The sequence below is a fragment of the Brassica oleracea genome, chromosome C2 (genome assembly GCF_000695525.1).
Source record: "Brassica oleracea var. oleracea cultivar TO1000 chromosome C2, BOL, whole genome shotgun sequence".
NCBI lineage: Eukaryota > Viridiplantae > Streptophyta > Magnoliopsida > Brassicales > Brassicaceae > Brassica > Brassica oleracea.
Genome location: NC_027749.1, coordinates 47582072 through 47595511, shown reverse-complemented (window position 1 = coordinate 47595511; position 13440 = coordinate 47582072). Strand labels below are relative to the sequence as shown.

Genomic DNA, 13440 nt, shown 5'->3' with positions numbered 1-13440 from the left:
AACTTTTGAGAGGCCAACTCAGAAGATGCATTATGAATACCCTACTAGCAAGGACTAAGAATGATCTACACTAAAACGTCCTAGCTCTAACCTAATCACCCTTAATCTCCCTAACCCATGAATTCAAAAGGTGATTAATCACTAATCTCCACGATTCCTCTTAAACCCATATTGGATTTCAGATTAATCATGTAGAAAAATACAGATAATCGATATGAATACAACAGGATTGCAATAACAAAAATGATCAATTGAATCAAAGAGATGAACTTTCCAAGAGGTTTTTGGTGGTTTTCTTAAGATCAAAAGATTATCTGCCTCCAATGGCTTACAAAAGGTACTTAAACATAGGTTTAGCAAGTGTAAAACGTGCATAACAAATGACCAAAAAGGCCCTTGATTAATCATAAGTTCGACCAAATAATTGAAGCACAGTGACCTCGGCACGTCGCTCCGGGAGGTCGCTCCCAGCTTGTTGTTCGTGTCTCATCGACACAAACCCGAGCGACCTCGGGGTGTCGTTGTGGTGACCTCGCTCTGGAGCTGGAGCGACTTCGTGTCGTCGCTCTAGGAGATCGCTCTGGGTTTATTTTTGCACTCCAAACGATGAAATGGCGAGCGACCTCGTGAGGTCGCTCTGGTAAGGTCGGTCTGAGAGGTAGGGCACATCGAATTCATGGTGTCGCTCTGGTAGGGTCGCTCCCATGCACTGCTCGTCCAATGATCACCTTTATCACCTCTTTTGAGCTCCAAATGCACCCAAATGTCTCCAAGAACTTCATGTGGTACTCCAATACCTAATAAAGACTCATGTATGCAAAATGCAACCTAAACATGGCTAAATCCTAGTCTATATGATCAAAATGCACATGGGTGAATGAATAACACAATAGAAATATGCAAGATAACAGTCGTCGCCACTAGCGTCTAGGTGTTGGCTGGATGGTCCGAGGTTGCCACCATTGATGGTTTGTCTGAGGTCGTCGCTACTAGTGTCGAGGTATTGGCTATATGCGAGGTTGCCACCATTGATGGTTCACCCGAGGTTTTCGCCACTAGCGTCGAGGTGTTGGCTAGATGGTCCGAGATTGTCATTGCAGCTAGTTGTGCGCTTGTCATTCCAGGACGGTTGGTGGTTGCAGAAATCAGGGCGTCTGGTTGCGCTATGGGTTCTGTGACTGCCGAGCTGTCTTGAGGTGAAGAAGAATCTCCTACCCCACGGTGGGCGCCAATTGTTGTTTTCATATCTGGTCGATGATGTAATATTTATAAATGATGTAAAGGGGTGGATATTTTGGTATTAATAATCAAGAATAAACAAGCTCGTTCAATTACAAGAACTAAAGATGCTATTGCTCGTCTAAACAGTTCGTCTAAACAAGTATCTTTCTATTTTATGGTCTGAGGTCGTCTGGGCCAAGCTCGCCTAGTGGTCGAGGTCGTCCAAGACTTTGTCTGTGATGAAGAGGCAATGCTTCCTTGTCTGTACTTTCTGTACGTTTCTGACTGTCCTTTCAATGAGTCAGACGTCTTCTATTTATAGTGACGTACGTTTTGTTTTCTAGCGAAATCATCGTTGTTTAACGGGTCGGGTCTGATTTTGGGCTTAGCTCTTAATGGGCCTGTGCTAAGCTCATCTCCAACACTTACCAAACAACTTCCATTCTCAACAAACATTTTATTCACCAAAGTCAAAATCCATTCGCATCAAGCCAATAAATTTTCACTAGTTCTCCCCATCATTGGTATAGAATCAGAAACCAATCATTTTCATCTAAGAATGTTGGATGTTGCTCCGCCACAGAGCTTCAAATGAAGATGTGTTTTCAAATGAGGTTGGAAATATATGTTGGATATAAATCTCTATTGACACTTAAGAATCCAGAGCCATCCCCGAAAACTATAAGTAAGGCTATACATGAATTCTAAAAGTGAGTTAGTACTTCCAACATAAGGGGGAGAAAATAAACAGCTGGAAAAGAAAATAAGTTGAAATGAATTATCATTGATCCTCGGGCTAAACACAATGTGAAATAGAAGTCCAAAAGATAATTCATTTCAAAACTTACTAAAGCAGTTGTCAGACACGACCTATATAACTATAGTGATCAAGTCACATATACCAGCTGTAAATGCTCCAATAAGAATAAATGTTCTACAAGAACAATATCAAACTGCTAGTCACGCCTGCAGGGTGGTAGACAGATTGGTTCCAAAGATAAATCCTCGTAAATGAAAAAGGAGCATATATTGATAATGGTCAAAACGAGGCAATATAGTTTTGTATGATCTCCAGAAGAGAAATTAAACATGACTGACGAAAATTCAGGTACCTGAGACAAATGAAGAGATCTCAATAAGTTATGTCATGTATGAAACAAAATGGAACCGATAAGAAAATTGACGTCGATGATATTATACATGCAAAGTAGCAGTTGATATAATAAATGAGAAAGAGGATCATGAAAGAAAGTCTATTGAAAAGTGTACACAAAGAAATGATTGGCCAAATCAGAAAGATGCAATAGACAAAGATATAAACTTCTTGTGAAATAGAGAAGTATTTGGACCAGTAGTCCATACACTAAAAGGTGTAAAACAAGTGAGATGTAAATGAACCGTTGCACACAAAGAAGGATCAATATGAAATTGATTGTGAAGAGACATAATTTCATATGGTAGATGCAACTAGTTTCAAGTTCCTTATAGTCTGGTAATAAAGGAAGAACTTGAATGAAACAATCCACTTGAAAAATGTTAATCCCTGAAAGTATAATCCATGAAGGATTGATGATATCAAAATCATGTTCCCGGGAACTCTGCATATTCGATCGAATTGAAACAAACTATTTTATGGGATATATGAAATATTATAAGGTTAACAAATGTATCCATTTGTATTTATCAAGAGATTATAAATCAATTGAATCATGATTTGAATATAATCAAAACTCCTGAAGAGTTATAGAAAAATTATATTTTGGAAGAAAACTCTTGACAATACTATATTGTTTTTATGTATTCTAAACTGGAGATCTAAAACTAAGATGTTATCATAAAGATCCTTAAAGTATTTTATTTAAGACGCTCGTATATGTTTGGTCCTGAAATATCATACGTAAGAGTGTTATTTAAGAAAATTATTAATCTTTTTCATTACTGAAAGATGTAATTTCATATGAAAAGAAAGAAAATCATAATAGTAACTTCTATAGTTACAAATGAATAATTCGTATGTACGAGACGAATTTCTATACGATTATATGTAAGAAATTTGGTTTGAAATCCAAATAGAGCAATAAACTATTGTCTAAGTCAAAAGAGAATTATGGACAAGAAGTCTAAAGGCCCTAGATATCATAATATAAATGAATAGAGTTTATTCTCTTAAGCTTAATTCTCTGAAGAGAGTTGATTGGAATGCATATCCTGAAGATATTGTTTTCAGGGAAAGAAATATGATAGTAAGTGTGGTTGTGCTCTTTTTCCTTATCATGTTTTTTTTTTTCCCATTGGGTTTTTCCATGACAAGGTTTTAACGAGGCAACAAAGAACATACAAAAGATAGACAACCAAAGAGAATGTTACAATTTTGAGAGATGAAAATCTATCATTGTTCTAAAGGTTCTATGACTACTCATTCGAGGGGGAGCTTACGTAGTTGTACTCTTTTTACTTTTACTACGGTTTTTCCCATTGGGTTTTCCATGACTAGGTTTTTAACGAGGCACCACGTAATACAAGATGGATGATCAAGGGGGAGTGTTATAAATTAAGCATTGAAATGATCATCCACTTCTTTACCAAACTCAAGCACTATGATCATCCACTCCTTTACCAACTCAAGCACTATGATCATCTACTCATCAAGCATTATGATCACCCACTCATTTACCAAATTAAGCACTATCTTTGTTATTTTATGTATTGTTGTTCACTATAAATACCATCACTCATCTCACTCTTTTGTACACCATAAACAAGAACAAGAGTTTATAATCAAAGAACCATTACATCTTCTTCTTCTTACTTATAATAAACTCTCTCACTTATAGTAGTGTTATTTGCTTCATACGGGTATTAAATTCTACTCTTATTTAAATTTCACGATACTATAAATTATAAGTTATTTCATAACAATTTTGTGTTTTTTTTTTTTCCAACGGTTATTGTGATATTTTGTGTTTTTATTTGGAGGGTGCATGTGTTTGGTTCCTTTTTGTTGTAATTACTTCTTTCTTTTCTTTTAAATAATCTTTTCATCTTTCAAGTGTTTTGGTTTTATTATGTCTTTTTCATTGTTTAGTCGCGGTCAGTGGTGCGTACTGTTATTGTTTAAATGTCTAGCTCGTCGGTCCACTTTTAATCATTTCTATTTGGTTATCAAATTTTTAACGTGGTAAAAATATATTAATGGTATAGTGTCATTGGTACTTTGCATGCTTGCAGCAAACTATACTAATGCACAATTCGTAAAGTTCTTTTGTCACAATCAAATAAGTGTTATCAGTTCTAAACACAAAGATATAATGCACATATAATTTAATTTATAGTTAAACTGGAAGACTATATATATATATATATATATATATATATGCTAGGAAACTTGAATGTATATGACTTATATTTTTGTCGAAAGAATCAAATTTTGAAAATTTAAAACATTATACTTAAAAGTTAAATAAAAATTTAAATTTAAATGAGTAAAGTTTTGAGGAGTACAAAGAGATGCACTAAATGAGAAAGGAATAATATAACAAGAAAGGAAAGAGTGGTGTGGGTGGGGAAGAAGCATCGGGGGGAACTCAAAAGCCATGCATGTGGCCGAATGGTACCATGTGGCCCTACTTCTATCAATCTTCTAATTTGCCAGCCTGTCATTTTGTGTGTGTGTGTTTCCTCTAATGATTTCATTTCAATCAAAGTTATTCATTCATATGATAGTTCAGTTTTGTTTTTATGTTCTCCTTTTTTACGTCAGATGGTTCAATTTTGTTTCTTGATAGCTATGTTACTAAGAACATGGTATTATACATGGGACAGAGATGAATAATTGAATGTATTATACATCCCACATTCTAATGCAGAATTGTAATCTTCAAACTCAACATTTGTTGTTTTCATGTATTATAGACCTTTGATACTTGCTAGTACTTTTATCTTTATACATCAAAACGAGAGAAACAAGATTGGTTATAACTCATAGCATCAGTGATATAGTAATCTATGAACACATTCAGTCTGTTTTGCATGGAAAAAGAAATCACAATTTGAGTAATCTCATTGTGAAGTATAACTGTTACTTGAGCATAAGCAACTACAATTTTTTTGCAACAAATACAAGAGTAAGAGAGAGGCGTGTGTAAATACTTTTAGTATAAAAAAAAAAAAAAAAAAAAAAAAACTTTTAGTATTAACACCACTCGTATGAAGTTCGAAGATACTCTAGGAGAGTCAGAGTCTCTCGTCCGCAGATCACTAACCATCTCTATATGCACAAATTCAGAATAGAATCTCTATAAGCACAAAATCATAAGAGTGTGAGGATGAGCTAAAGAAGTAGATTCCTCGTGTGGGGGTAAGCATGTCATTAGTGATACCAATAAAAGGAAACGATCTTATTAATGATAAACAAGATTGGTCACAAGACCGTCAATACTCATTAAGTGCTTGATGCACAAACGCCTAATCGCTTTCGCATTATTTCTCTATGTCGTCTCCAACAAAATTACAAAAATGATTGTTTCTCAGACAAAGATTAAGAAGACGAGGGGCTTGGGTTTAGAGAGTAGTGGACTCAACCAGAGCTTCCGTAATCTTCTTCTCCAGTTCCTTTGGTTCGATCCACAATGAACTTTGCTCGTGCAATAGCTTCTTTTTATCTTTCTTCTTCTCTTCCCTCTTTAGTCCCGTCATTCTCCAGAACTCCAGCTTCTCCTCTCTTTCTTTCATCTGCAAACATAAAACTGGTCTATGACTCGGGCGTTTCTTGAATATTTACAAAAATATTTACCATTACTGGGACCAAGAGACATAAGGAACTCAAATTTTAAACATAAAACTAGTCTATGAATCAGTGAATACTCCTATGGCAAGAGCGAGTGTGTGTGTACAGTGTTTCCTATACCAACAGCTCAAACAAATGGAACCTCTAACTAACTAATGAGTTCCACTGCCTTCAAAAGAATTCGCATGGAAAGCATCAAGGTCCATCTTATGTGTTATAAACAAGAACAACAGCTAGCTAATCTAGAGACATCATGATGGTTACATACTTACATGATTCATAAACCTCCAATCCCATAACCACATAACTCCATTAGCTCTATTAAATAAGACACCTGAAGCATAACTAGCAAAGATTCCCTAATCTTCAATACAAAGAACATCACTTACCATTATTTTCTTACAAGAACAATCTCACAGACATGATCAAAGAAACGTACCAGGGTTCTCCTGAACTCTTCCTCGAAGACCTTCCGCTCCTCAGCTCTAACCTTAGCAGCCACAGCTTTCAACCGCCGCCTCTCTTCATTAGCAGCACGCTCAGCCACCAGCCTAGCCTCGTCCTTACGCTGCTTCTCCACCCTAAGCATCTCAATCTCGTGAAGGTAGTCTTTACGATACAGACTCACTTTCTTGGCGTAGTCCCTCCTAAGCTGCGCGAGCATCCTCTCAGCGTCTCTGGGATCTTTAGGCGGCTCCCAGCTGTTGATGTACCTCTCCGGCTCGAGGAAACTGTGCGTCTCCTGGTGGTACCTGTGGTGAGTGGCGGCTTCCGAAGAGAAGGACCTGAGAGAGGTAATGATGGAGGAGGTGGTCTCGCTCTGGTGCCTTACGAGGCGGCTTAGCTTATTGCAGAAAGCCATGTTATACTGATTCTGATTCTGATTCTGATTCTACACAAGAAAGGAAGATTCAATAAATCATCTAAAGATTCCGACCAAATACACATGGGGCATGTAATAAATAGGGTTTCTACTAATTAAGATTCGTTGGGTTTCTACGAAATGCAGAATAAGGTGAGGAAGAAGCTTACACGGGCGGAGTGAGTCGATCGATGTCGGGGAGTTTGAGAGCAACAACTACAAAACGACGGTGAAGAGAACAAAACGGCGGTGAGCGTTTAAGGGAAACATGGGCTTAGTTTGTTTAGGTGAAAGCCCATAATAATAAAGGCCCAAATTATACATTTAAGAACATTTTATAACTAGGTTACGGGATGAACATTGTATATATAAATTAGTTTATGCATAATATGTTTTTTACATATTATAAAATAATAAATATATATTGAATAAATTCAGTAACTATTCCATATATAATTAAATTGGTACAAACATATAAATAAATTTTATTAATCCAAACAATATTTTTTATTTGATAGAATATATAATTAAATTTAAATGATATTAACATATATAATATATTTTTAATATTAATATTTGATCATTTGTATCTTTTATAACAAAAAATTTAAATTACTGATAACAAAATTTTTTTATTGTGGAATTAATAGTTTTAGTAATTTATAATTTAAAAAGCAATTGTCAGTGTTTTTCAAAACTTTTATCAAAGGAAATTGTTCAAAGTAAATTTTGAAATTAAAATATATAAGTATTATATATATATATATATATATCTTAATCTTAATAATTAATTAATTAGACTTTTTACTTATATGATTTTGTAATTATTTGTAACTTTTTATAACAAAAATTTTAAACCATGGATCACAAAATTTGAATGTGAGAATTTTAACAGTTTTAGTAATTTATAGGCATTTTTTAAAAATCAAAATATAACATATATAGAAAAATCTAAATTTTATTATATGATTAATATGATTATTTAATTTATTTTAATAGTTTAAAAATAAAAAAATATGTTAAAATAATTATTTAATTTTGGGCACAATTTTTAATCATCATATATTCAAGAATAATTTTATTATTGGCACTTAGTGCGTCACTTCCACCATCTGATCCTAATGTATACGCTGCAAAGGTATACAAATATCAAAGTGTTTGATAAAATTTTAACTAAAAATATAAATATACAAATCTTATAGTTTAAGGAGATAGTTTTTGTTTGATAAAAAATATAATAACTCTTATTGTTCATCTTAAAAAATCTAAAGGTTTATTAGAAATCAAATCCATCCAAATTTGAAATTAACATATGTACCAAATAGCCAAATATTTATAAGCGTCCCATTACTTAGGAAACAATGAAAACTTTTTTTTTTCAATACTTAGGAAACAATGAAAACTCAAGTTTTCAATATTTTTTTGACTAAAAAGTCTTTGAATATGTTAACAGTTGTTTTCCAGAGTTGTTTATTTTAGTATATGATTGGATCTCTGGTAATTTGAAGCCACATGGCTCACTTCAAGTGATTAATAGATACATCCGATTGATTTGACTAGATTTTTAGCATTTTACTTGTGTTTCTGATCTGAAAGTTTTTATGTTATGATTTAGGTTGTATTTTGGACTTCTCATATGACTTCATACCTCCATATAAAAGAAAATATATCATTTACACTAATAAAAAAAGTTTCATCGATTTTTTTTTTAATTATTATCTACATTGAATCCATAAACTAAAACAGACATTTAAGAGAAAACTTAAGATTCTAATCATTTTAACGTTCAATGGCTGTTTTTCAGATGGATTCCTTCATCTTTTTATAGATTAAAATTTTCTCAAATGATGTTTAAGAATGCACAAAATTTTAGCCGAAAACTTGTTTGCGATTATACAAGCAATTGTTTGAAAAGTGAAATCAATAAGATTCTTTATGTTTAAGTAGTTTTAATGTTAGTCAAATTTAAAAACATCGATTTCTTGTTCCTGATCTCATTCCTCCGGTTTTTTTAACAAGGAGAATAATCATGTCTTCATAAATCAAGATTGATTTGCAAAAGTACTAGTAGATACACCAAGTGGATTTGCTCTTTTTAAAGTGCTTAATGATTGAACATGTCTAACTTTGAGGTAAATTATCTATTTGCTCTAATTTTTATGTTTGTTTGCTCAAATGTTTAATTTTTCTATCTATTATTATTATTATTAATTATTCTAGAAATCATCGCTATTTGGGTTAAAAACTCATCTTCAGACTCAACAGTCAGCACAAAAGATGATTTTGTATAATTTTGTAAAACCTAAACTACATTTAGTGTTTTTTATAATTTTTTTGTGTATGTATTCCAAATGGTTGAGCTAAAGGCTTTTGATATGTTTGAGAATACCTGTCCGGCTCTTGAAGCAGTGGCTAAACTGAATTGAGGGATTTTTAAGCAAAGGTTTGCACACATTTTTGAACGCTAACTATGAAATGGAAACATTGTATGTGGTGCTGATTCAAGGCTTGAGAATGTAGTCAAAGAGAAAATGATTTGTATTTTGTTTGAGTTTCCATTAATGAAACTTTTTATTCATATGATATGATAGTGTTATTCTGCTTTATGTTCTTTTCTTTTAGGCCAGATTGTTCAGTTTTGCTTCTTTTTGATAGATCTGTTACTGAAAACATGATATTGTACATGGAACAGGGATGCATAGCTAAACATATATTACTCGAGTACACCCCAAATTCTAATACAGAATTGGGATCTCCGGATTTGGTTCAAACTCAACATTTGAAACGATTAGTTATAGAATCAATGATTAGTAATTGATGAACATATTCAGTCTGTTTTTTGCATGGAAAATGTAATCATAAACTGAGTAATCTCATGGTAAAATAATTATTATTACTTAAATAGCATAAGCAACTACAAAAACTATCTTTTGCTGATCATGAACCATTGCGACAAGCAAAAGTTCAGATGAGTGTGAAGCTGAGCTAGAGAGGTGGAAATACTTTCCATACTCCGACAAGGAAAGAAGACGCACTGCCCTTCATGAGTCAACTGACGAACTCCTGTTTAGCTGCAGCCAACAGAATGATGACCATGTGTAAGTCCTTTTACAACAATTCTGATTTATTAAATATAAAACAAAAAAAAATCTCAGACAAACCACATAAGGATTTGTATTTTTCTTCCATGTCTCAACCTGCTTGTGTTGTTACAGTGGTTTACCGAAAGACAAGTCGAAGCCGATCATCTTTTCCATGGCAAGACTTGACAAAGTTAAAAACTTGATTGTGCTAGATGAGTGCCAGTGCCGTCTCAAATTATTTCTATATTACTATTCAAAAAATATTAACAGTGAGTACAATTCAGCTGGCAACGGGTGAGCATTGAGCAAGCATGCATGGTTGGACTCTATATGCTTCACTCTCTGTTGCTTTTATGTTCATGTTATCTTGAATAAATAAGCTATTCTCGGCCTTTGATTCCATGAGTGGCTTGTTTTTGAACTTGATTTTAGATTGTTTTCTTCCTATCAATAACAAATAACAAATTAGAGCTGAAGACAGAAATTAAATAGGTCAACCCTTGATATATTAGCGGTCCAAGAGCTGGAGCCCTAGCTTGTCCTAGAAGCAAATCCCTAAAAACAGAAACCCTAATAATAGCACTTTGTATTCCCATTATATAAAGTCCATCCAACAACTTTCATAATACACAAACCGTAAAAGAAAAAGAAAAGCAGAGTCAGAAGGGGCTTCAGCCATCCTTACAAGCCTCTCCTACTCTGTTTTTTTTTTCTTTTATTTTTTACAGGTTCAGTAACATATTAACTTTAAAACATAGAACTAAATTACCTTCTTTAATTTCTTGAATTTGTGAAGTTAGATAAAAAGAAGAGAAAATGGGCTTCGGTAAAGATAACAAAAAGAAGAAATGCATCGTCGCTGGGGTTGTCACGGGTTTGCTCGTTATCATGGTAGTCTCCGTGGCCGTCATAGCGAACCAACATGCCCATTCTTGTAAGAAAAAGCCCGACGTGAATATTAAAATGACCAGCAAGGCAGTCGAAGCGGTGTGCGCACCTACTGACTTCAAGGAAACATGTGTCAACAGCTTCATGAAAGCGTCTCCTAACTCCACCGAGCCTCTTGATCTCATCAAGCTCAGCTTCAACATCACCATTCAAGCCATCAAGGATGGTGTCAAGAAATCCTCTGTAGAGCTCAAAGCCAAGGCAGATCATGAGACCAAAGGGTCTCTGGAGTTGTGTGAGACGCTTATGAATGACGCTATAGATGATCTGACGAAGTGTTTTGATAACTTTGCTGGCTTTTCAGTTGATCAGATTGAGAAATTCGTCTATGATCTTCGTGTCTGGCTCAGTGGGTCCATTTCGTATCAGCAGACATGCATGGATGCTTTTGAGGAAGTTAAGTCAATCCTTGCACAAGACATGAAAGACATCTTCAAACCATCTAAAGAACTCACCAGTAATAGTCTTGCAATGATTACCAGTATGTCCAGCATGTTTGGAAAGTCCAACATCACAGGTAGTTTCATATTATCACTTTTACACTTGAATTATAAGAGCATCCCCATTGGTTACAGTTTCTTGGCAATTAAATTTAATATTTAAAATTATAGATAAAATGTAAAATAACATCGGTGAGTAAAGTCTCTCAATAATATAATTGTGATAACCCATCCCGCTCACTCGGAATCCGGCTCACAGCCCTGCAGGACACCGACCCCTGCAGGTCAATTGGTGACAACACATTCTGGAGGAGTGTTGTTAAATGGTGAGTTCCTAGGTTCGAGACTCACCAACAACATAATTATGGAGTCAGAAAGAACTCATAATGGAGAGGTTGGGGTCAGTGCCCTGCAGGACTGTGAGCCGGATTCCGAGTGAACTGGATGGGTTGTCACAATAATTAATTTTTGATCAGAAACTCTTTGAAAAATCTAACCAATGCTAACGCTCTAACATTTTGGGTAACAGAAGCAACGGGAGATCTTGGAAACAACGCCAGAAAGCTTTTGTATGCTGAAGACGGTTTCCCAAGCTGGGTAGGACCAGACACTCGAAGGCTCATGGCAGCACCACAAGGAGGTGTGAAACCTAATGTGGTGGTGGCTAAGGACGGAAGTGGTCAGTACAAAAGTATAAACGAGGCCTTGAAAGCTGTGCCTATAAACAACAAAGTGCCATTCGTTATCTACATCAAGCAAGGTGTCTACAAGGAGAAAGTCGTTGTTACAAAACAGATGTATCACGTCACTTTCATCGGAGATGGACCCACCAAAACTAAGATCACCGGTAGTGTCAACTTTGGTATCGGCAAGGTCAGGACATACCTGACATCCTCTCTCAGTGAGTCCAATTCTTAACCCTAAATTCCACCCATATATTTCAACCATAAACAGTAAAAAAATCTTATTTTTCCAAAAAAAAAAGCATAGTAAAAAGATTCCACCAAAAACATGTAGCATAATGGCAGGGTCTACCTTGAGATTTTTGGGACCAGAAAAAAATTCTTACTAATTGTTTTAAAAATATTTTAGGGACCTATAGTCTATATATGTATATTAATTCGTAAAACCCGCAAAATCAATGTTTCAATTCGTTATGCTCATGATCGACTCTTATTAGTGGTTTGTGATAGTGTTTCTCATTATGTTACTATTCGGTATTCAAACATGTAACATAGTGGTTTGTGATAGTCAAATGTTAACATTCGTACCATTTTCTGTAGCTGTCGAGGGTGATAACTTCGTGGCAAAGAACATGGGGATTGAGAACACCGCCGGTCCCCCAGGAGGACAAGCCGCAGCCCTAAGAGTTTCCGCGGACTGTGTAGTTATCTTCAACTGTCAAATCGATGGTTACCAAGACACACTCTACGTCCATTCCCACCGTCAATTCTACCGTGACTCCACCATCTCAGGCACCGTCGACTTCATCTTCGGCGACTCAATCGCCATCTTTCAAAACTGCAACATCGTGGTGAGGAAACCCATGGGAGGCCAAGGCTGCATGGTCACCGCACAAGGCCGCACCGACGTGCGTGAACCCACCGCTATCGTGCTCCACAACTGCCGCATCATCGGAGAACCGGCGTATCTTCCGGTGAAAAACATAAACAAAGCATATCTTGGAAGGCCGTGGAAAGAGTTCGCAAGGACCATAGTGATGAGAACGACCATAAGCGACGTTATTGATCCAGCGGGATGGTCTGCATGGAGCGGTGATTTTGCGCTCAAAACTCTTTTCTACGCTGAGTATGAGAACAGTGGGCCTGGATCAAACAAAGCCCAACGTGTTAAATGGCCTGGTATTCAGAGGATTACTCGTCCTCAGGCTCTTGGATTTGCTCCTGGGAGATTTTTAAGTGGTGGTTCGTGGATTCCACAAACTGGTGTGCCGTATTTGCCGAATCTGCAATAGATCTCACGATTCATTACTTTTTTTTCATTCTTTTTAAAAGTTTTAAATTGTTTTGGAAGGTGAATATTCATTTAATTATAAAGACATTTTTTCTGTGACTAACAGTTTTTAATATCTTCAAATCT

At 35.4% G+C, this 13440-nt stretch overlaps 2 protein-coding genes across 2 annotated transcripts; one reads left to right on the top strand and one right to left on the bottom strand.

Annotated features, from left to right (window-relative positions):
• Positions 1-5593: 5593 nt before the first annotated feature.
• On the bottom strand, positions 5594-7125 carry LOC106325106 (protein PXR1-like). Its single transcript, XM_013763133.1, has 3 exons — positions 7040-7125; positions 6447-6899; positions 5594-5952 (listed from the first exon to the last, which is right to left on the bottom strand). Exons 2-3 carry the CDS (start codon positions 6867-6869, stop codon positions 5782-5784), a joined length of 594 nt encoding a protein of 197 aa, XP_013618587.1. The 5' UTR covers positions 6870-6899; positions 7040-7125; the 3' UTR covers positions 5594-5781.
• A 3479-nt stretch (positions 7126-10604) lies between these two features.
• On the top strand, positions 10605-13408 carry LOC106325534 (probable pectinesterase/pectinesterase inhibitor 58). Its single transcript, XM_013763576.1, has 3 exons — positions 10605-11417; positions 11870-12241; positions 12624-13408. Exons 1-3 carry the CDS (start codon positions 10769-10771, stop codon positions 13313-13315), a joined length of 1713 nt encoding a protein of 570 aa, XP_013619030.1. The 5' UTR covers positions 10605-10768; the 3' UTR covers positions 13316-13408.
• Positions 13409-13440: the final 32 nt, after the last annotated feature.

Bases quoted from the DNA above. Each gene is read 5' to 3' on its own strand.
- LOC106325106 (XM_013763133.1), bottom strand. From the start codon at position 6,869: ATGGCTTTCTGCAATAAGCTAAGCCGCCTCGTAAGGCACCAGAGCGAG. The intron at 5,953-6,446 runs GTACGTTTCTTT...TTATGTTTGCAG, and splicing joins AAGAGTTCAGGAGAACCCTG to ATGAAAGAAAGAGAGGAGAA.
- LOC106325534 (XM_013763576.1), top strand. From the start codon at position 10,769: ATGGGCTTCGGTAAAGATAACAAAAAGAAGAAATGCATCGTCGCTGGG. The intron at 11,418-11,869 runs GTAGTTTCATAT...TTTGGGTAACAG, and splicing joins TGGAAAGTCCAACATCACAG to AAGCAACGGGAGATCTTGGA. The intron at 12,242-12,623 runs GTGAGTCCAATT...CATTTTCTGTAG, and splicing joins ATACCTGACATCCTCTCTCA to CTGTCGAGGGTGATAACTTC.